General features: G+C 38.9%; 1 protein-coding gene across 3 annotated transcripts; it reads left to right on the top strand.

Annotated features, from left to right (window-relative positions):
- Positions 1 to 499: 499 nt before the first annotated feature.
- On the top strand, positions 500 to 22,207 carry FAM221A (family with sequence similarity 221 member A). Of its 3 annotated transcripts, none has more exons than XM_027573918.2 (7): positions 500 to 631; positions 3,096 to 3,269; positions 6,368 to 6,558; positions 8,092 to 8,298; positions 12,907 to 13,014; positions 17,438 to 17,517; positions 21,577 to 22,205. In XM_027573918.2, exons 1-7 carry the CDS (start codon positions 567 to 569, stop codon positions 21,643 to 21,645), a joined length of 894 nt encoding a protein of 297 aa, XP_027429719.1. In that variant the 5' UTR covers positions 500 to 566; the 3' UTR covers positions 21,646 to 22,205. The 3 variants fall into 3 exon arrangements, with proteins under 3 accessions (XP_027429719.1, XP_027429718.1, XP_027429720.1); XM_027573917.2 differs by having other exon boundaries at positions 17,435 to 17,517; positions 21,577 to 22,189; XM_027573919.2 differs by lacking the exon at positions 8,092 to 8,298 and having other exon boundaries at positions 17,435 to 17,517; positions 21,577 to 22,207.

Raw genomic sequence — 22,207 nt, forward strand, 5'->3', positions numbered from 1 at the left:
GTGTAAAAAATCGTAACTAAATTGTTTCTACTTGCTTCCTCTTAAACCCGCCGTTCACTTCCTTGGAAGAACATGGTGCTTCAGTGCCACCCAAACTGGACGCGGACACTCAGGGCTACTGATTTTACACGCAGTCTTTTAAACGCCAGTACTGAAAACACTTCTGGGGGATCTGGGGAGTCGGGCCACAAAGTCAGCGAAAAGCTCTGTACAAAGAAATAAGCCATGTTCTCTGCGTCCATGATATGCAAGGCGTTGTACTCACTTGTCACTTGTCACCTTTCAAGGAGACCTGCGAGGCCCGGGAAAGGCAAGACGCACCAAGTCTGTGCCTGCGGAAAACAGCAATCTGAGCGGCGTGAGCTGCGCTAGGAGACGCAAGGTTTCGCCGGCTCAGAGCAGGCGGCCAGGTGGAAGCGCGCGCCCTGCGCCTCCGCCGCCGTCCCCGGGCCGGCCAATCAGGAGGCGGGCGGGAGGGGGCACGGCCGGCCGGGGCGGGGCCGGTCTCGCTGCTCCGGGGTCAGGTCGCTGCCGCGCGGGGCGGGCACCTCTCGCTTCCCGCGGCCATGGAGCGGCTGACTTTGCCTTCCGGCCGCGCTGCGGCCGTGGGCGAGTACCTGGAGTATCGGAGGTGAGGCTGCGGCTCGGCTGGGCCAGGAGAAGCCAGGCGGGCCGCGTCCCCCTTGTCGGAGGAGTGCGGGGGCAGGGGGGCGGGGGGCCCGGACGGGGGCCCGGCGCCCACCCCCTGGGGGTCCCGGAATCTGTTCCCAGGCGGCTGGGAGAGGCTTACTTATCTTGATTTAAGTTTCGTCTTTTTGTAATTAAATATTGTAATGACATGTAGTTCTGATAAGTCTCTTCCGAGGCTAAGAGGTCTCCCGCTTAGACCCTTTCCAAGACGGATTATTAACTCTTAAATTTATGTAGAGGTCCAGCTGTTTTTTCTAAATGGCCATTGGAGAGTTACACTGTGAGTACTCGGGCCTTATAAGAAATAGCAGACGTCGTTTGCATGTTAGTTTAGTCGTAGGGTATGTCGTGAATTTCCAACCGTGCTCCCAACCCCGAGGTGCTGGTTTTAGGAGACAGACTGGTGTAGTTTCGGTGGTTCCGGAGAAACTCCTCTCACGTAGCTGCCCCTTTGGCTTGAGGACGCGACTCGCTGCCCTGGGCCCTGACAAAGGCTGATGCACCTGCGGAAACGTGTTATTTTTTCCCCGTCTCCCAAGAAAGGTTTTTGGCAGTTGGGAGATTGGGTGAGTAGGAATTCCTGAAGAGGTTGTAGTAGGAGGATGTGGGGTTGAGGGCGCCAGGGGTGGCGGGGTCCGGGGGGGGCGGTTTGGCCGGGGGGTGGGTGGGGGAGAGGATAATGTATGTATATACACGGGAAGTGAGGCAAATCACTGCTGCCTGGGAAATCCCAGCGGCCTTGAAAACCTGAGCGAGAGTGGTTGCTCTGCTTAAAGGTGGTCGCCCCAAATCACCCAGGGTTGTTAGGGCAAACGTTTTCCTTAGCTGACCTTCACTCCTTCTGACTGTCTCGGTGGTATAGTTTTGGGGAGCACCTAGAAATGGTTGGTAATTCTGAGCCAGACAAGTAAGAATGAGGAGCTTCATGGGTCAGGCCTCATCCCCGGGTCCGGTGGGTCCAGGTAAGGCCATGAGTCCCGTGCCCAGAACAGTTTCCACCAAGCGCTCACCAGGGCTGGGCCGGCTTCTTTAGGCTCCAGGTCTCCAAGGCTTTTCCCTGGGAGCAAGTTGCTAGGCCTTGGTGTTGATTGATAACTTAGATCTTTAGATGTTTAGATATGTGGATTGTGGGCCTCCAGCTATGGTCTCTTGCCTGGTCCAGAAAATGTTAAGACTGGTGGAAAATTATTTTTGCAAATATAAATAACCAGGAATAGTTCACTGTAAAAGTTAGAGCCTTGCTATTCAAAGTGTAGCAATCATGGACCAGCTGTGTAAGCATCACCTGGGAGCTTGTTAGAAATGTACACTCTCAGGCCCACTCCAGACCTATTAACCTAAATCTGCATTTGAACTAGATCCCTTGGGGATTCTGTAACTACTGTAAAGTTTGAGCTGTGCTGGTTTACCAGTCAAATATAAATGATCTCTATCTTTAAAGACCTGCATTGATCTTTTTTTCCCCAGTACCTATTGATACGCTACATGGTAGCTATTATAATGTGAAATGATCCAAAACGTTTCTCAGAATAAAATGTCCCCCCTTTTTTTAACTATTGTGTATCTAAATTATTTAATTAAGGAAGAAGGTTGTGATGGTTTCATAGCTTCTGAATTGGTTTTATTTATCTACCTCAGCTAAAGGCTTGAAAGTATGGAAAAAGGTATGGATTGCACAAAAAATTAAGTAGCATTCTACAAACAACATCTTTCATGGCTTTTAAGGGATGATGTTTTCAAGGAAAAATTTCTTCAATTTTGAACAAATTCTTTTACTTGTGCTTCCTTTTTCTCCAGGGATGCCAACTCTTAATTTCTCCAGAAATTAAGCAATAGTGGTGGCTTAATTTTTCCCATAAAACTTTGAAGTCAAAGTTTTGGAATTAAAGGATGATTACTCAATATAGATGTGGGTTTGAGCTTGTGCAGATCCAAGGGTATTTGTGGGTTTAAACTCCTGGCCAGGGTTTGGGTTCGCATTACCCATGTTGTCTTCGGCACTGATGTTTTTTGTACTATTGTTTTTTGGGAGGAGTACTATTTTTAAAGGAGGAAAATATTAGTTTAGACTCTAGCTTTTAATGAAAAGAATGAGCGTGTTTGCTTCAGAATCAAAGGAGAAACTGAGATTGAATTTGTGGTAATTGTCCAGTGGTAAACCTGGATCAGTAAAGTCAGATGTCATGAGTTCATTGACTTTTATTTAATTTAGAATCCTCTTTTACTTGGGAAAGAAAAGCTTTATTCCTATTGTGTGTAATTTTGCTATTAACATAAGTCTAAAGTAAAAAATCAAATCTGAAGAAGCATTTCTTTTGACTATTCAAGTATAGTTTATTTTTAGAGTGTAGTATTTTTGACCTGGAAAATAAATATTCAAGGCTTAAGAGAAGTTTTTGTTGTAGAATTGTCGGTGAGGACGATGGAGGGAAACTTTTTACTCCTGAAGAATATGAAGAATACAAAAAAAAAGTATTACCTATGCGCTTACAGAACAGATTATTTGTGAGCTGGCGATCACCAACTGGAATGGATTGTAAGCTTGTGGGTCCAGAGACACTGTGTTTTTGTGCACATAGGTAAGATATTGCTAAGTTTTCTGGTCATTAGAAAATATAAAACTGTATCAGAGTGTATCTTCCTTCTATAAATAACATTATTTGTGATAATTGAGAAATATTTAAAAGTAGGCTTTTATATAATACCCTAGAAATTGTCTAAAGTGGTTTTATTTTTTTGCTGTAATTAAAAATTTCTCTTCTATCCTATTAGAACTCATTGTGGAGTCCATAACCCTAAGCATCTCTTCTCTTGCATTTGGTGCCTGCCCCTGCAGCTTTGCCAGGGGTCTACTTCTCCCACGACTGGATAAGTTAGTAAAGGGTGGGTCATCAGAATGCAAAATTGCTTTAAGAGTTGCTTGAGTTGACCCACACTGAACAGGTTACCAGTCTACAAATAGAAGCATTTCTCCTTACATTTACTCATCTCCCTTTGTTTTAAGAAACGTGTTGTGTTGATACCTTTCTTTAAACAAAAATACAAGCACACAGCTTTTTATTACAAATGGTCCTTTTCCAAGTAAGGCATGTGGAGGAAAGAAAATGCAGGAGGCTCCAGTCACTGATGTGTATTGCCTGTACCTGAGGTTTGCATTTGGCTGTGTTTGTTGTGTTCTACTTTACATTTTACTGCTGTCACAGGTCACAGTTGTAAAGCTCAAAAGGACAAAGCTGCTTCTTGGAAAAATCACAGAACCTATTATGTGTTTTCAGGTAACAACTTTTTAACTTTCTGTTCCAAACAAAGCATGCAAGGAGAACCACCCTGTTCTCATAGTTTCTGGGGCTCTCTCATGAGAGACTCTTTGTATGGTTACTATTTACATACAGACTTGCCATCTGCCAAAGGTTGTTAAGCAGTTGCTAGGATGAGTAATGTTGTATATAGATTGACTTGAAACTTATTTAGCAACCCCAACTAAAAACACTTTGGAGGAATGGAGGATGAGGATTATGTTGAGCTCTTTCAGAGTTCAAGAGGAGTTTGGTAAATTTGTGTTGGTTTTATCATTTATTCTTGTACAAATTTAGTGCCAGTCTCATATATGCATAATTATGTAGCATGGAATTAACTTTCAAAATGAACCCAAGCCAACTTCCATGGAAAAGTTCTTCAGTACTGGTCACTCAGTGAGATCTCTGTCTAAACTATTATTTTTTCCCTATTATAAATATTATAATTATTATTAAGGTAAATGAAGAATATATAGAAAAATAGAAAACTCACCACCCAAAGCTAGCTGCTATCAATACATTTTACTATATTCATGTATTTTTTTTTTTAAAGATTTTATTTATTTATTTGACAGAGAGAGACGGCCAGAGAGAGAACACGGCAGGGTAAGTGGGAGAGAGAGAGGCAGGCTTCCCACAGAGCAGGGAGCCCGATGCGGGGCTCGATCCCAGGACCCTGGGATCATGACCTGAGCTGAAGGCAGATGCTTAATGACTGAGCCACCCAGGCGCCCCAATGTATTTTTTCTTTACATAGTTCATTTGGTTGTAAATGATGTGTGCGTATAAATATTGAACAAGTTTTTAATGACAGAGTCACAGAAATGTGTTTCCACATTGTTATGTGGTAATCACAAATAAGATTTTTTTTTTAGGATTTTATTTATTTATTTATTTGAGAGAGAGAGACAGAGATAGTGAGAGAGAGCACAAGCTGGGAGGAGAGGGAGAAGCAGGCTCCCAGCAGGGAGCCTGACGACACAGGGCTCATCTTAGGACCCTGAGATCATGACCTGAGCCAAAGGCAGACACTCAACTGACTGAGCCACCCAGGCACCCCCACAAATAAGATTTTTAATACCTGCTCAATATTCTAGCTCGTCCAGTGGTGTTCATTGTGTGTTCCCCAGAGCTGTGAGGGAGTCTCAGTGGTACCACATGAAAGGGCAGGTTCGAGGAAGGACAGACTCTAATTCTGGCTCTTTCCCTCGCTTTAACCAATTTTGCTTTTATCTATTTTATATATTATGGTTCTGTAAGAGATTTTATTTGCAGGAGGGGTTTCACTGCTAGAAATTTTAAAAACTGTTGTCTATTGATTTACTGATTCATTCCCTTATTAATATGTTGTGTATTGCTATTGTAAGTACTGTTGCTGATACTGTCTTTATGCACACAACTCTTTATACACAGAATTATTTTCTTGAGGTATATTTTTGAAAAATGAACTCTGGGTTAAAGGATTTTTTTTACTATTAAATTTGATTTTATTTTTATTGAAGTATAGTTGATATATAACATTAATTTAAGATGTGTAACAGTGATTTGACAATTATATACATTAGGAAACGCTGTATGTGAAATTATATAAACCATGGAAGGTATGGATGGATCTTTTTAAGTTTCTTAAAACATTAAATGAGAGAGGTTCTTCTATAACACGGCACTGAGGTTCTTCTTGACAGCATTGTGAATTATGTATAGTTTTAAAAAAATGTTGGTTCTCTTTGCTAAGTGAAAAATGGTATCTCATTGCTATTTTAACTTGTACTACCTAAATATTAAGAATAATAAATTTAATATTATTTTATTGTGTATCACCTTAAAAGCAGGAAGTGAGTGGCCTATTTAAGAAAATTACAGTGTTTTAACAAAGCTTTGGCTTTTAAAAATGTTGACAATTTATTTTGAAGTTAAAAGTTAAAAACTAAATCATATTAAAATAAATTACATTCATGTATGTTTATTGAATTCATTTCAGTTTTAAATAGCAAACCTATGAAAATAAATTTCAGTAATGTACTTTGATAAAAAGAATTTTTTTAAAGAACTTTTTCCACACTCTTAGGTTGTGCTTCCATATTAAAGAATCTTTAGTGTTAAGTATTTAAAGGGAATTATATTTCTTCGTATATTGCTGTGAAAATTCTTCTTAAATAACTAAATATAAAAATCTAAAAGAGTAAAGGTTTTTTCTGACCAAAGCAATTTGTGACGGAGCTGACAGAAAGAGTGTAAGGGAGTTTATTTTCGCCTTACTAACAAGAACAGCAAAATAAAAATAAAAAAGAATAATCTGCGTTTAACAGAATAGAGATTGTAATTTCCAGCAATCCCTGCATTGTTTTTGTTTCTTCCCTTTTATCTTATTCATTTTTTAGGTATAAACAACATAAAACTGACTTTGAAACGATTCCACAGCAGCGCCCCATCAGTCTCCCTTGCCGAGTGAGCGGCTGCGGGTGCAGGGCGTACCTTTACGTCCCTCTGAACGGCACCCAGCCCATTCGCTGCAGGTGCAAGCACCTTGCGGATCAGCACAGCGCTGCGCCCGGCTTTCTCTGCAATGCCTGTGAGTTACATTGTTATAAACACACCGACAGAATGTTGTCTTTCTTTATTGGATATTTAATGCGTCTTTGTGCCAGTTTTATTCAGCTGCGTAGTCAATATTAAACAACTCAGAAAAGTTTGATGGACAACCACTCTAAAATGTTATTTTCGCGGAAAAACTCTGAGTTATTTGTATGTTTTGCATTCATAAACCCTAATCTCATGTAACTCAAATAGGTTAAATAATAGTAATAGATTTTAAAGAATACCTAGACGTGATTTGATTTAAATTTTAGTTTATTTATTTTTAAATAGGCTCCATGCCCAACAGGGGGCTTGAACTCACAACCTTGAGATTTACAGTTGTATGCTCTACTAAGTGAGCCAGCCAGGTGACCCAGATTTAAATTTTTGAATGGGAATTTTATCAACTAAATTCTTTTGACAGGTTTTTAAAAAGGATCTGATAAGTTGAAAAAAATTTTTATAATTTGCTGGCAGATTAGAATGTTATTGCCTAAAACATAGGCTGATGGGAAAAGCAAAAGGAATTGAAATATGTTATAAAACATTTTTAATGACAGTGGCAGGAATAAATGTATTTCACTGGCTAAGTATGGAAGTAGTTGGATAAAACTTTTTGTGTGCCTTTGTTCCCATACACATTTTTTAAGAAGTGTGAGTGTGTAAAATTTTGTTAGTGGTGTATTCTGGCCTCCACTTCAGTATTGTTTTTTTAAAAAGAATATATAACACTTTTATTAAGATGTAATTCCCATACCAAATAACTCATCCATTTCATGGGTACAATTTAGTGGTTTTCTAATATACTCATAGAATTGTGCAACCATCACCACAGTCAATTTTAGAACATTTTCATCACCCCCCAAAGAAACTCCATATCTATTAGTAGTCATTCCTGATTCCTTCCTCTCTCCAGCCCTAGGCAACCAATAATTACTCCCTGTCTATATGGACTTGCCCTATTCTAGACATTTCATATAAATGGAATCATAGAATATGTAGCCTTTTGTAACTGGCTGCTTTCACTTGCATAAAGTTTGTATGAGTCATTCGTGTTGTAGCATATGTGTCAGTACTTCTTTGCTCTTTATTGTTAAACAATATTCCATTGTGTCCTGGGTTGGCTTTCCTATAAGGCTTTTATGGGGCCTTTATCCACAGGGAGGCCTCCACATGATCTCTTCACCGGTCCTACCACTGGGCCGTCCACACCTGCTTTTAACTCTGTATTTGAGGAGAGGGCCTACATTTCCTGGCTTTCCAGTGTTGGCGCAATTTCTTTCAGTGCTGGTTGGTTTTTCCGATGCTTTTTCCCCGCGCTACATACCTTATCTTTCTCGCTTCAGCATCTTACAGAAGAGCGGGGCTGGGAGGGAGTTTGGGGGCTGGAGGCTAGAGTTTTAGAGGCCATAGGACAGCCTATAAGGGATCCAGATCCAGGTGATTGTGGCCAAGCTGAGCATTTTTAGGGCAGACGCTTTAGTACCTATATTTAAAGACCTTTAACTCCCTTTACATCTTGATTCAGGTTCCAAGTGTTCAGGATTCCATAGTTGCTTCACTTGTGCTTGTGGTCAGCCTGCGTATGCTCATGACACAGTGGTGGAAACTAAGCAAGAAAGACTGGCTCAGGGCAAGCCAGTGGGACAGGATGTTCCTTATGCGGCAATGGGAGGCTTAACAGGTTTCAGCTCACTGGCGGAAGGCCACATGCGGTTAGATGACAGTGGGATTGGTAAGTGATGACCGATGAAACATGAGTTTGTCGTGTTGTTTTTATGTGTACTGACGATAGCGAAGCCCTGTTTGTTTCACACTTTATATTCTTTAATTTTTTTCCAGAAAACATTCTCTCATTGGATTTTTATTTTTTTATAAAGGTTTTATTGCCACGATACAATATATGGTCCTTATAGAAAACAAGAAGAAAGATCACTCCTACCCCAATACTTGTACCCAAATCCCAACGCACAACCCTGTTGTTTGTGATAGCTGAGTATTTCTTTTATTTGATACGTTGCACTTTTCCTGTTTCCCTATTGTACATAATTTTTTGCTATTATAGCCATCTCATTTTGGAAACAGACTTATGTCCATGTGTGCATATGCCCATGCACATGTATACATGTTATCACATTTATAAGAATGTATGCACACATTGCTTGCACACATGAAAGTTTTAAGTAATATAGGGAAAAGTTCAGTTGGATATATCTTGAACTATTGAAGGTAGCTGGATTCTTCTTTTTTTTTTTTTTGATTCTTCTGAAGTTGAATAGGATTGGGGAGAAGAATACAGTTCCTATCTACTTTAAATACGTCTGTGTATATGCATTTTTTTGTATTCAATTTTTTTCAGTACAAAAATTACATAAATATAAATGAATATTTTCTTGTAAAAGATTCAAACAATAGAAACGAAGTATTGTAAGGCCCCCTTGAACACATTTCTCTTTACCCCAGATTCTTTCCCAGAGGGTAATTTGCTGTCATCAATTAATCATTAATTTTTCTTTTTAGCTTATATTTTTATAGTTTTTAACTTGGAAAAGAGTTGAAGGCCTGTCATATGAGAACATGCAAATCTATTTAATTCTTTTAAACCCCTGCATAATATTCCACGCTGTCAGTTTATCAGGTTTTCTAAGCTCTACTGTCAGTTTTTCTAAACCTTGTTCACGGCATTTAGATTGTTTCCATTTTTTTCTTCTTTGCCTTTACAACTAGTCCTGCCAAAAACATCCTTGAACTTGCTTCCTTTAATGCTGCATAAATCGGACCCTAAGGTAGATACAGAGAAGTAGAATTGTTGGGTTGAAGTGTGTGAAATTTTGTTAATACATCTGTCAAATTGCCTTCCAAAAATGCTATACTTGTTTATACTTCCTCTAGATTTTTTAGCTTCCCTATTTCTCCCATTTATGCTGATCATTGATATCATCAAACCCAATTTTTTGTCATTCTGATGTGTGAAAATGTTACTGTTTCAGTCTGATTTTGATTTCCCTGGTTATTAGTGAGATGAAAGTCTTCTGGTATTTATTGGCCCTTTTACTTTCTGTGACTTGTCTGTTACATACTTTGCTCACTTTTGTGTTTTTATCTTTTTTCATTTATAGGCGGTCTTATATATTCTGTATACTAATCTTTTGTTATTTCTTTTTCTTTTAATATTTTATCTACTTATTTAACAGAGATAGAGAGCACAAGTAGGCAGAGCGGCAGGCAGAGCGAGAGGGAGGAGCAGGCTTCCCGCTGAGCAGGGAGCCCGATGCGGGGCTTGATCCCGGAATCCCGGAATCATGACCTGAGCCGAAGGCAGACAGACACTCAACCGACTGAGCCACCCAGGCGCCCCTCTTTTGTCATTTCTTTTGCAGATATTTTCTTCCAATCTGTCCTTGTTTTTTATTTTTTATACAGTTTTTAAATTTTGGAGGCAATTTTATAATTATGTTCACCTTCATTTCACCTTAATACTTAATTTTTTTTGTTTTTATGTTTAGCTTTTTCATGAATTTGGAATACATTTTTGTGAAAGTGTGGGGTATATATAACTTCAGTTTTTGCCCAAATTGGTAGCTAATTATCCAAACACCATTCTTTCCCTAATAATTTGAAACTTTACCTTTCTCATATTCTGTCATGCTCACTATTTTGTGGCATTGGCCTCTTTGTCTATCTTGTGCAATATTACTTATTTTTAATTATTATTTTTCGTATTTTATACGAAATTTACGTATTTTATAATTCGTAAAAATTATTTTTAATTATTATTTAATTATTATTTTGATAAACACAGGTAAATGCCTCCTGTTTGTGTTTTTTTTCCCCCCCAAGATTCCCTTGGTATATCTGTGTATTTCCTCTTCTAGGTAATTTTATGACTAGCTTGTTAAATTCCATAAATAAATCATTTTTCAATTTTCATGGGTGCATGATTGTATTAAGCTCATGGAACAGTTGCAGAAAATCCAGTTCCCAATGGCAAAAAATAATAATAATGATGTTGTTGATGACAATTGCAGCTTTGACTTCCGCGAGTCTTTCCAGCCTCTTTACATCTATTAACTCATTTAGTCCTCACAATAACTGAGTTAGATGCTATTATTACTCTTATTTTACAGATAAGGAAACTCAGCACAGAGAAGTACAACATCTTGTTCTTTGTTATTCAGCTAGTAAATGGTAGGGTTGGGTTCAAACCAGAAATCGTTCTGGGCTAATCGGTCTGCCTCATTGTTGTCTGTTTCTGTGCACCTACCATGCTGTTTTCAATACTAAACTTTATAATAAGTTAATATTTATAAGTTCATTGCATTACTTAAGAATTTTCCTGACTTATTCTTCCTAATTTTTTCAGAACTTTGGCATTATTTTTTGACAACACTCTATTATTACAAAACATTCTATTTTTACAAGAACATTCTATTATTTAGTTGATATCATGTTGAATGTATAGGTTAATGTAGGAAGAATTGATATTTTTAAAATGTTGAGTTTCTGCATTTGTCTTCTGTGTAGCTGAGTGGAATTCTGAAGTTATCTTCATGGAAGTCCTCAGTCTATTTCTTAGTTTTCTTAATTTTATTTGTGGGTATTTCATTTTTTTATAGCTATCATATGTCGGGTTTACTCCTTCCTTTATATTTTCTAGCTGATTATTATTTGTTTATAAAAAAACCTGATGTTTTATGCTGTTTTTGTTACTAGTCCTTTATTTCTTAATCTTAGAGTTTAAAATAAATGTTTGGTTGATGTTGTAAATTACGGTATTTTTTCCTTTTCCAGTATTTCTGGCTCTTATGCTTGACTAATTACAAAGGCTCGTTCTTGCAGAGCAGTGCTAAGTAATCGTGGGAATAGCTCGCATCTTTGCCTTTTTGTGCCTTCTAGTATTTTATCACTTAGGCATCTTTATAACAAAGAGAGAAAACCTCCCGCTTTTAGCCCCTGAAGGAAGGTGGGGTGAGGAAGGTGAGAGAGAGGAGAGGAAACAAGATGTCTTTGTCTTGATTTCTGCTGGAGGGGAGCCTGGGGCAGAGGGACGTCTGTTCTATCAGCCATGTAGAGTCCTGGACAGAGGTGACAACTTGCTGATTTGGTTCCTTTATGATGCAGAAGGAGTCCCTAATGCTCAGCTCCTAGTGGGTGGGTGGTTGGAAGGCAGCTGAGCCGTAAGGCAGTGGACCTGCCATGACTTTTGTCCTAGCAAGGGGCTCCCGAGCAGAGCTAGAGGTGGGTCCTAGGAACTCTGGGGGATTCAGTAGAGGAAGTGGCAGGCATCAGGGGGTCCATACTTGCAGTGAGAACAAGTGTGAGGCCCTACCGAGCTGCGAGACTAAATCACCACTTACCAGCCTTGAGTATTTGAGATCAGCAGTGCATGCAGCAACCAGAGCACCCCACAAGGACCTCAGTGGCCCTGAGTGCCTTCTCTTACACCCCGTCCAGCCACACCAGAGAGGAGCTGGGGAAGGAGGGGGCAGGAAACTGAAAGAATGAGCAATTGTCCCACACTGTTTAGGTTATAAGAAAGGACTCATTTTAAAAACCAAATATGATTAATTTTTTAAAGATTTTTTATTTATTCATGTGAGAGAGAGAGAGGCAGAGGGAAAAGCAGGCTCCCAAGGAGCAGGGAGCCCGATGCGGGACTCAATCCCAGGACTCTGGGATCATGACCTGAGCTGAAGGCAGACGCTTAACCATCTGAGCCACCCAGGTGCCCCCCAAATAGGATTAAAAGTTTATTTCCTTCCCTCTATCCGCTCTATGCGAGAGGGATGTAGGGGAGGTGGTGGTTTGTGAAGAAGATAGATCACTTATTAATTTTCTCCATAGCTTCCTTCCTTTTGATCTAAAAGTCAATGTATTTAGCAATTGGTCTTTGTCATTTTGTGGTGTGGGGTTGTGGATATTTCCTCATTTCATTGAGTTTTTCTTTATTTTTCATACTTTGTTTTGAGATGATTTCCCAGTGAGGAACAGAGTAAAAAATACAGTTATTCTGCTCTCTTCAACTGTAGGTTCTTTGTCATGAATGTCTTGCTTTTGATAATATTTTGGTGACTATATTAAGGTTTTGTACCTCTTTGTCATAGTTACATTCATGCATAACTTTTTTTTCTGTGAAAAATATCTCTGAGAAATACAAACATACTTTTACCTAATTCCCTTTACTTTATATGACAGATAAAAATCTAAATAAAAATTTCTTTTTTATAGAAAGGTTTTTTCTAATTATTCTGTTGAGATTCTAATTTATATTGCATTGAAATAACTTTTTTGTATCCCAACAAATGGAGGTTTAATTTTCATTCTTCATATATTTTGTTCTTAGGTGCACCTTCAATTGAATTTTTAGACTCTCCAGTTACAGCTATGGACCACCCATTTCTGAAACCATTTCAAGCATCATCTAGTTCTTCTCCAGAAACACTGACAGATGGTAATGAAATTAAAGTGACAAATATTTTTGGATGTAGTAAATAAGAATGTAGATTGATTTATTTTCTAGGTCATTTTTTCCTCAGTATTACTACAATTTGGTTATCATTTTATTTTTATATTGGCCTTGGACTGAGAAAAAGCAGGAAGCTTTTTTTTTTTGAAAATTGCTAAATCTGAGAATTATGAGGTTCTAATAATACAGTAATTTGAAGTTTTAAAACCTTACACGTTATTGCTTTGATGTCTGAAAAAGAGTCCTCTAGTGGCTCTCCCAAAAGCAGGATGTAATCCGGTGGTAAGTTTAGGTTAGAAAGGTTGTGTCATTTATAAATTATACATATACATATAAATTGTACATATGCATTATACACATATATGAATTTTATTCCTTTATAAGCACGAGTATTCTATTTTCTTTATTAAAACAAGAAAAAAATTGAAGAAGTAATTTTTATGATGCATTAGGTATTTAATATTTACAAATATTTTTAAATGAGCATTTTCTTTTTATTAGCGTTTTCATGCAACCTTTTCATGTACCCTGACTTTCTCCACAAGGGACTTTAGGGCTGCTTACACAAACACCCAACAAAGTAATGTTAAAATATAGATAGGAGAAATCAAAACCAAGAAAAAGGACACAGTTGTGTCAACTTTCAAGGTTGATGTAATTGCTGCTGATGAGGTCCGAGGCAGACATGGTCCTTCAGAACTTTTTTTCAGAAGAAGACAGGCACACTTGTCTGCCGTGTGGTCCTGAGAATCCGTTTACCCAGGCCTCTCGTTGTGGGGTGGGGGCGGGATAGAGACAGTTCCCCATCCCAAAGGCTCAGTGTGTAGATCTTTCAAGATGGTGGAGATGAAGTCCGAGGCTTCTTCTGCCTATTTCTGTCTGGCCAGACGTTTGCTCTCTCTGGTCACTGTCCTGGCGCTGGGCTATTTCATGTAGGTTGTCTTCTGGCCTCAGAGTGTCCCTTGTCAGAGCCTTGGGCCCCTGGGCCTCTTCACTCAGGACTTGGTGGACCATATCACACCCTCCTACACAGTGGCCACTGGCTTGCCTGGCTGATTCATTTGGGAGAGTCCTCGTAGCCATGGTTTTGTGTAAGTCTAAAGGCATCATGGATGGTCAGGCTCAACTACTCTGGTTCCTACAAACTTTCCCCTTTGGGATGGCACTCTCTCCATCTTGATTGCTTGTAGACCAAAATGCCAAAGACACACTTAAAGAAGATATCCAAAAGCTTTCTCTATGTTTTTGACATTCAACTTCACTGTTTTGGGGGTGGGGGAGGGGGCTGCTGGGGGCTGCTGAGTTTACTTGATCTTTCTACTTTCGGAAACTGAAGACCCTCTAGTTATTCATTATTCTTTCATATGCTCTGGTTGAACTTGACTAGATAATAGGGAAGGATTTAAGCTTCCCAATTCTGCAGACTCACCTGTTTGGCCGAGGGCTTCCAGCTACCTTCTTGAGGCCCTTGGCAGTGTTGGTGCTCTTTCTATCGTGTGGATTAAACTGTGTCCTAAAACTGCTTGTTGGTGTAACTTTGCTCCCACCTTCTGACTAAAACACCATACCCTTACCACCCCATCTTAGCTCTCCTTTCCCCAAGTTTTTTGCACCTTTCTGAACCAAGACAGAATGACACTCCCAGGACACATCAATTCCACACACATAGGCACCAGTGAGGCAGGATCTTCTCCTCTCAGACTTCCATTTCTCACACAGCAAGAAAGATAAGGAAGATAAGCAAGTGCCTGGAATGGGCCAGGCCGAGCAGTAACCTAGAGGCACAGAGGACACACTGAGTACCAAGAGGAGAGGATCTGGAATGGCCTTCCCTGATCATGTCAGCCAGAAGCCGTCCTTCCCTCCACACAGCCCCGAGGACACAGTACTCCGTGGTGTGCAGGGGTCTGATGGCCACTGCTAGATGGCTCCTTCCGGTCAAGATCACATCTTAGCTTGATTTTTTTTCAGCACTGTCCCCCTTGCCTTGTACACAGGTGTTCTATCAGTGTTTTCTGAACCATGGACAGAAACTCTGAATTAACTTTCCACTGTTCAGTATCATTCCACTTGTTCTATGAAAACTGCAGAACCCACTCAGTGTATTCTCTTCTCAAAGAAAAGCACAGGGCCACCCTTGACTGGTGGTGCCCCCTTTCTGTGGGTCCCCCAGGAAGAAACCTGTATCTTTTTCACACTTGCCTATTCTTAGTCACTTTCTCCAGACTCTGTAACGTCTCCCTTTAGCTCCATCTTACTCAAACACAGACATTCCTGAGCTAGAGATTCTAACTGAAAGCTAGTTACTACCTGTCCCATTCACCTGGTTAGACCTTTTTACTGCTGACTGGTCAGGGCCGGAGGGTCACTGACTCTGTTCCCTAACCTTGGCAGAATGACTCTTTCACCTAGGAACCATTAGAGTTCCTTTGGAAGATCATGTGCCTGTTCTCTAGGAACTAGACCTTATTTTTCTTCTTTGATGCAGTAGGGCATGTTTTCTGTTTTACACAAACATTTATGAGCGATAACTCCTCCCCGCAGAAAGAGGCCCTAAGTAAAAGTACAACCCTGAAAGATTATGGACTATGAATTCTTTCTGGTGGAGATCACTTTCTACAACTAAATCTCAGTTTTTCCTGTTTCTCTTGTGATGAAGGGGTTGCCTTTTAGTAAGGGAAAAGATTTTTAGTTATAGAGTTAAACATCATGGAAATCCAATCCAAATATTTTAAAAGCATGGTCCTCTCGAAGAGAAATAGTAATGACAGTACTGTTAACAGTGACTGTAACAATATGGCAGATTATTGAATGAAATGAATTAACTTGAATAAAGGCTGTGATTTTCTATTTAAAATCTTCTCTTTTTAAAAAAAACCTTTTTTTCAGCAAATGTAGCCTGTGGTTGCTTATTTCTGATAGTTACTTTGATAAAAATGGTAAAAAACCACTTTACCAGATAAATGGTAACATACCATTAAAATGCAACTCAATGAAGGTGATTCTACAAGCAGCTTAGCTCAAATGATCCAACATGATTCAGGGAAAAGACCCAGAGTTTTGAGATGAACAGATAGCACATATACTAAGCATTTTTTCGTATTTTTCTCAACAAGGTTTTTGTTAGATAGTTGACAGAGTGTGGTTATACTATGTGGTGATTGTCTGGAGTGATATAATTTTTGTGTTGCTGGTTGAGGGTGAATTTATATGCTTTAAAAACAAGAACATGTGTTCAAGTTGATATTCTGTTTTGGATATGAAGGGACCCAACCAACACATTCACCTGAAATGAAGGTGAACTTTTCCATGGAATTGGGCCCTTAGTGCACCTACAAAGAAAACTTGATTTTCTTTCCTGAAGCAATTTTAAATTCCTTTCACAACTTAAATTAGTGCTTGTTTTAGTTTTAAAAAAAGTGAATACCGTGGAAAATGACTAAAGTTAGTTTTGAAAAATTTCAAAGCAGGTAGTATCTTGGTTGCTTATACAAACTGCCATCGTCCAGTCAGGTGCTATAACAAAATACCATAGACTGAGTAGCTTATACACGACTGAAATTTATTTCTCACAGTTCTGGAGGCTGGAAGTCCAAGATCAGGGTGCCACCATGGTTGTATTCTGGTGAAGGACCTCTTCCTGATCCACAGCTGGCCCCTTCTCATTATGTCCTCATATAGTGGAAGAGTTGAGGGATCTCTGTGGCGTCCCTTTTATAAGAGCCCTAATCCCATTCATGAGGACTCCACCCTTATAACTTAAGCACCTCCCAAAGACCTCACCTCCTAACACCATCACATTGGGCATTGGGATTTCAACATATGAATTTGAGGGCAACACATTCAAGACCATGGCACAAATCTTCTGTAATTACTTTTGTGCATTATCTGTTATGGTGTTATGTGAATTTCTAGTTTTGTTATAAAATTTAAAATATAGTTGAACAAAGCTAAGTGGGCTCTTGTGTGAAATAGCTATATGTTGTTGTTTAAAATGCACCAGTTGCACATTAGGAGAATGTTTGCCAATAAAAGTTACTCTGTCTTGCAATGCTCTGCTTTCTAAAGAATTAGGTAGGGGTGCCTGGGTGGCTCAGCCGGTTAAGCGTCCGCCTCTTGATTTTGGCTCAGGTCATGATCTCAGGGTCTTGGGATCAAGGCCTGTGTCAGGCTCCGTGCTCAGAGCAGAGTCTGCTTGAGATTCTCTCTCTCCCTGTCCCTCCCCCCCTGCCCCCCGCAAAAGGAATTAGGTAGTAGGATCAATTACCATTTAGACCATTCTGGTTTGAAAAATAAAAAAAACCACTGGTAAGAGGAAAGTTATCTTTCTGTTTTTTTTTTTCAATTTCAGCAGAATTTATAATTCCATAAGTATATTACTTAGAATTTTTTTTTTCCTTATTAGTAGGTACAAGCAGTCAAGTTTCTTCCTTAAAGAGACCTGAAGAGGATGATATGGCTTTCTTTGAAAGACAATACCAAGAGAGGGTAAGTCTGTGGTGAAATCTGCTTATATTAAGCATTTAACATGTGACAAAGACACAGTAGAATTACATATTCATTGTGGATCATCATTAAAAATAATTTATAGGGGCTCCTGGGTGGCTCAGGTGTTAAGCATCTGCCTTCGGCTCAGGTCATGGTCCCAGGGTCCTGGGATCGAGCCCGAGTCGGGCTCCCTGCTCCGCGGGAAGCCTGCTTCTCCCTCTCCCACTCCCCCTGCTTGTGTTCCTTCTCTCGCTGTGTCTCTTTCTGTCAAATAAATAAATAAAATCTTTAAAAAATTATTTTATAAAGCCTTTACTTATAGCTGGTGTTAGGCCTTGAGACTTACTTACAATGATTCAGAGAGAAATAGGATGAATGAATAATATGATATATAATATAATAGTTAATTTATGAAGATCGTAAAGATTGACTAAATATATAGATAAAATTATCAATAATAAACATCAGCTATCAGCAGATTTGTAAATTATATGTATGTTGAATTCTTTTTTTTTAAAGATTTATTTATTTTAGAGATAGAGTGTGCGTGCACAAGTGGGGGGAGGGGCAGAGGGACAGGGAGAGAATCTCAAGCAGAGGCCCTGCTGAGCGAGGGGTCTGACGTGGGGCTAGATCTTACACCTTGAGATCATGACCACAGCCGAAATCAACTCTTGTTGGACACTCAATTGACTGAGCCACCCAGATGCCCCTGTATCTTGAATTCTTAATATGTAATATTTCTTCTTCTCAGTGCATTCAGGGTATATCTAGACTCAAGTTAAATTACCCATTAGCCTTTAAGAAACTGAACACTAAATATAAGTGTATTTAAGCAATTCCCAGGGCTCAACAACTATGGTATTGATGTGTTCCCAGCTTCCAGTAGTGATAATTTGCATCATTCTCTACCATACTATAAACTCCTTAGGGATAAACAGTATTTTATTCTTCTTTATATTTTCCCCAGAACAACTACAGTGCCTTGTATGTAATAAGTTTTCAATAAATATTTATGGAGAATTGAAAAAGGAAACACATATTAATTGATGTTCACTTTCATAACATGTCATATGGTTAGACATTTGATGTGTTTCATGGCAGTGTTCATATTGAGAGTTTTGTTTTTGTTTGTTGCCTGATGAAAGTATGTTGGTTTGATGAGGTATGGGGGATGGTATCCAGCCATATGGTATGTTCGTCAAAGTGCTTTCCTTAGGATTATTTTATAGTTGCTCTGTGGGTGTTTATTATCTCTCCAACTGGGTAATAAGTGCCAGGAAAGTAAAGACACTCTTGTTACTTTTTACTGTAGCTTGTTGAGTAGCCAAAGGTGTGGCGACCATTAAATAAATTCACCTTCCAAGAGGAAGAGAAGGGAGTAGGGGACAGAGAGCTCAGCTTGGTTTCCCTGATGAGGAATTTTGAAGTAGAGGGGGAAAGTCCTGGATATGATTTAAGGCAGAGGTAGAAATAGAACTTTTTGCAGTGATGAAAATGTTCTATACCTGTGTTGCAGCTATTCATCATGTGTGGCTAGATAAGTCTAAATTTAAATAAATTAAAACTTAAAATTATTTTCCTCAGTCACACCAGCCACATTTCAGGTGCTCAGTAGGTCACATGTGGCTAGTGGCTACTGTACTGGAGAGCTCTCATCTAAGAGAAAGAGGAGATAGTAGGATCTCAGGGAGGGAGATGAAATGGCCAGGGTGAGGAAAGAGAATGCTCTTTTTATAGCATCATTAAGGCTAGACTTTTAATCACATCAGTCTCCATTCTTGGAATACACGAGTTCACAGCTGAATTAGTTTCTCCTTCTTAGGCTTATGAGGGACAGGGTTCTAGAACTCCTTCCTTCCCTCCTCCAGAAGCCTGGGTCGTGCTGACTGCCTTGAAAACATGCCAGTGGTATTTGCTTGTGGGAAGATAATGGGGGGAGGGCTTGTTTTAGAGGATATACCTGGCCAATCCAGACTGCTTATTATAAATAGACCTAGAATTTGTGGGTTTACAAGATGTTGTTTATAACTCTCCAGCTTGTGTGATTTATGGATTTATGAGACACAGCTTATAAACTTTCCAGCCTGTGTGATTAATGGCATACAAAAACTAAGAAGCTCAAACCTAAACAACTTCCTCTAAGCTGACATGTATTACATGTGTTGTTAGTGCGTGAATTTTACTCCAGAAAAAACAAGATATGCACCGTTGAGGGAAAAGGGATGATTAGGAAGCTGAATCTGATGATGGGTCACAGCCCCTTTAGAAAGCAGGGTGATGTCTGTGTCTGGTTTTGCTTGCATCCTGGTACAATGGTAACATTTAGTGTGGGGAAAAATCTACCATAAGTGTGAGTTGGCTTTGATGATTGAAGCCTTTGTGGTAACATAGTTTACTTATTACTTTTAGGTATTATTAAAGAGTTGTTTCATTGCTTCTTTTATATATTAGGTCAAGTTATTTTCTTCCATTGTGAATGACCCTTGTTCTCTTATCTCTAAGAAAGGAGAATTTTATTAAGGAAACAATTATCAAAGGTGAAGTAGGTGCAAGGTGCTATTGCTGTTAGTGCCAGGAAATTGAAAAAGAAACAAAGGAGCAGGAGGGGGTATCTTTGCTCTTCAGACACTAGATTAGATGGATGTATTGCTAAGTAGTATTTCAAGTGAGGAAGCCCTGCTTTGGCTTTGTTAGCATCTTCTCTCTCTCTCTCTCTCTTTTAGATTTTATTTATTTGACAGAGAGAGGGAACACAAGCATTGGGGTGTGCGAGAGGGAGAAGCAGGCTTCCCACTGAGCAGGGAGCCCGATGCGGGGCTCGATCCCAGGACTCTGGGATCATGACCTGAGCCGAAGGCAGACGCTTAACGACTGAGCCACCCAGGTGCCCCTAGCATCTTGTCTCTTTTTTGATGTTACTGTAAATCTAACACTTGGCCCTAAATGAGAGAGGAAAAGGGACTAGCATTTGTTGATTGCTTATTAAGTACCTGGATTTTATATATATGATCTCATTTATATCTTTAAAACAACCCTGAGAAGTACTTATTACTCTGGCCTTTTTTTTTTTTTCCCCCAAATGAGAAAACTGTTGGTGAGTCCAAAGCCTATAATCTTTGCCTTAGTATAGGGTATTCCTTTGGGGGTCCTTCAGATGACCTGTTGACTAATACAGTGTAAAAGAGTGATATGAATGTAGGGTTTTTGAATGAGAGTCCCAACCAACTCAGGAGAGAGAGGGGAAAAAATGGGGATTAGACAGAGGTGAGATATATACATTTTATTATTGGGAAGTTATTATTTATAATTTAAGGAGATTGGATAGACTGGTTTTACTAGGTCCCCTCTGGTTTCTTGATATTATTCCTATCACCTTAGAAGGTAGGAGGCCCTCCACCTACCATGCCCCATACTTTCTGTCCCTTTCTCTTACAGGGATAAGGCAGTGGGTACTGCCTCTGGGAATTGTAAGAGGCAAGTGGGCTTTGTGTTCTCTAGGGTCTTTTTTCCCATAGAAAGGATTTCAGTGTTTCTAAAGGTCAGAAGACCACTACTTAGGGTATTTAAGCTGCTTCTTTGCTTCAGTTACACTGGAGGGCAACCTTCAGGGAGGTAACTGTGGAAATGTGAAAACCAGAATTATAGGAAACTATCCTTAAAGCAGTCCATGTTCCAGAGATTATCTAGCTGCATTAGGTGTGTTCTTTAGGGAATGTGCATAGACCGAATATAAGGTTAGGTATTTAGGCTTTCATAAAACAATTTTTTTAGTGGCATTTAAGTTAACTTATCAATTTGCTCCAAAACAATATTCCCTCTATGTTATTTTTATTAAAATGCTTCTGCAAAGTTGAAATCATACCATATTTTAAAAAATGCAGTTAGGTCCCTTCGACTATTAGATTTTGCTTTAGAATTTAGCAGCTTAATCACTGCTAAATAAGTGTATGAAATGGCTGTGATGAATGAGACATGAATCAAATAAGGTGTGTACAACCTTTTTTTCTTTAGAATGTTTTACAAATTATTTTATCAACAAATATTTTAACTTTACAGATAAAAATGGAAAAGGTTGCTAAGCAGAAAGGAAAAGCATCATTGCCATCAAGTACAAAAGCTTCATGAAGACTATTGGGAAAATTAAAACCATCATCCAAATAGATCTTGTTTGTGTTTATTTAAATATAATAATACAGTTTATTTTCTCTCAAATTATTTACTTCTTTTACTATGTAAAAATGTCATTTTGGTTTTTTCCTTAATTTATTTAAACAAGTGAAAATACTTTGTTACTTTTATCAAAATTCATGATTTAATATTTTGTATATACTTTTTATCTCTCCTACCAAATGAGGTTATTTTCATATTAGTCAAAACCTGAAAATACAGTAACTGTTTTTAATCTGTCATAATTTAACTTTTTGAGGGTATTTAAAAAAGTATGTTATTTTGGGGTTTGAACAAATATATAAGGAGCCCTGTTTAAAAATAGTAAGTTCAAATCCCTATTTTTTATTTTTTAAACATTGTAATCTTGATTTATGTTTTTAAATGAAAAGCTGTATTTAAAAATTATATAATCATTTTCTAGTGGTGTCTACTGATTTTTAAGTTGTTTGGTTGATTATGCACTGTATGTAACTGTATTGAACTTCTTGTGTGCCACCTCAAATCCTCTTGGCCCACA

This window comes from Zalophus californianus, chromosome 12, assembly GCF_009762305.2.
Source record: "Zalophus californianus isolate mZalCal1 chromosome 12, mZalCal1.pri.v2, whole genome shotgun sequence".
NCBI classification, from domain to species: Eukaryota; Metazoa; Chordata; class Mammalia; order Carnivora; family Otariidae; genus Zalophus; species Zalophus californianus.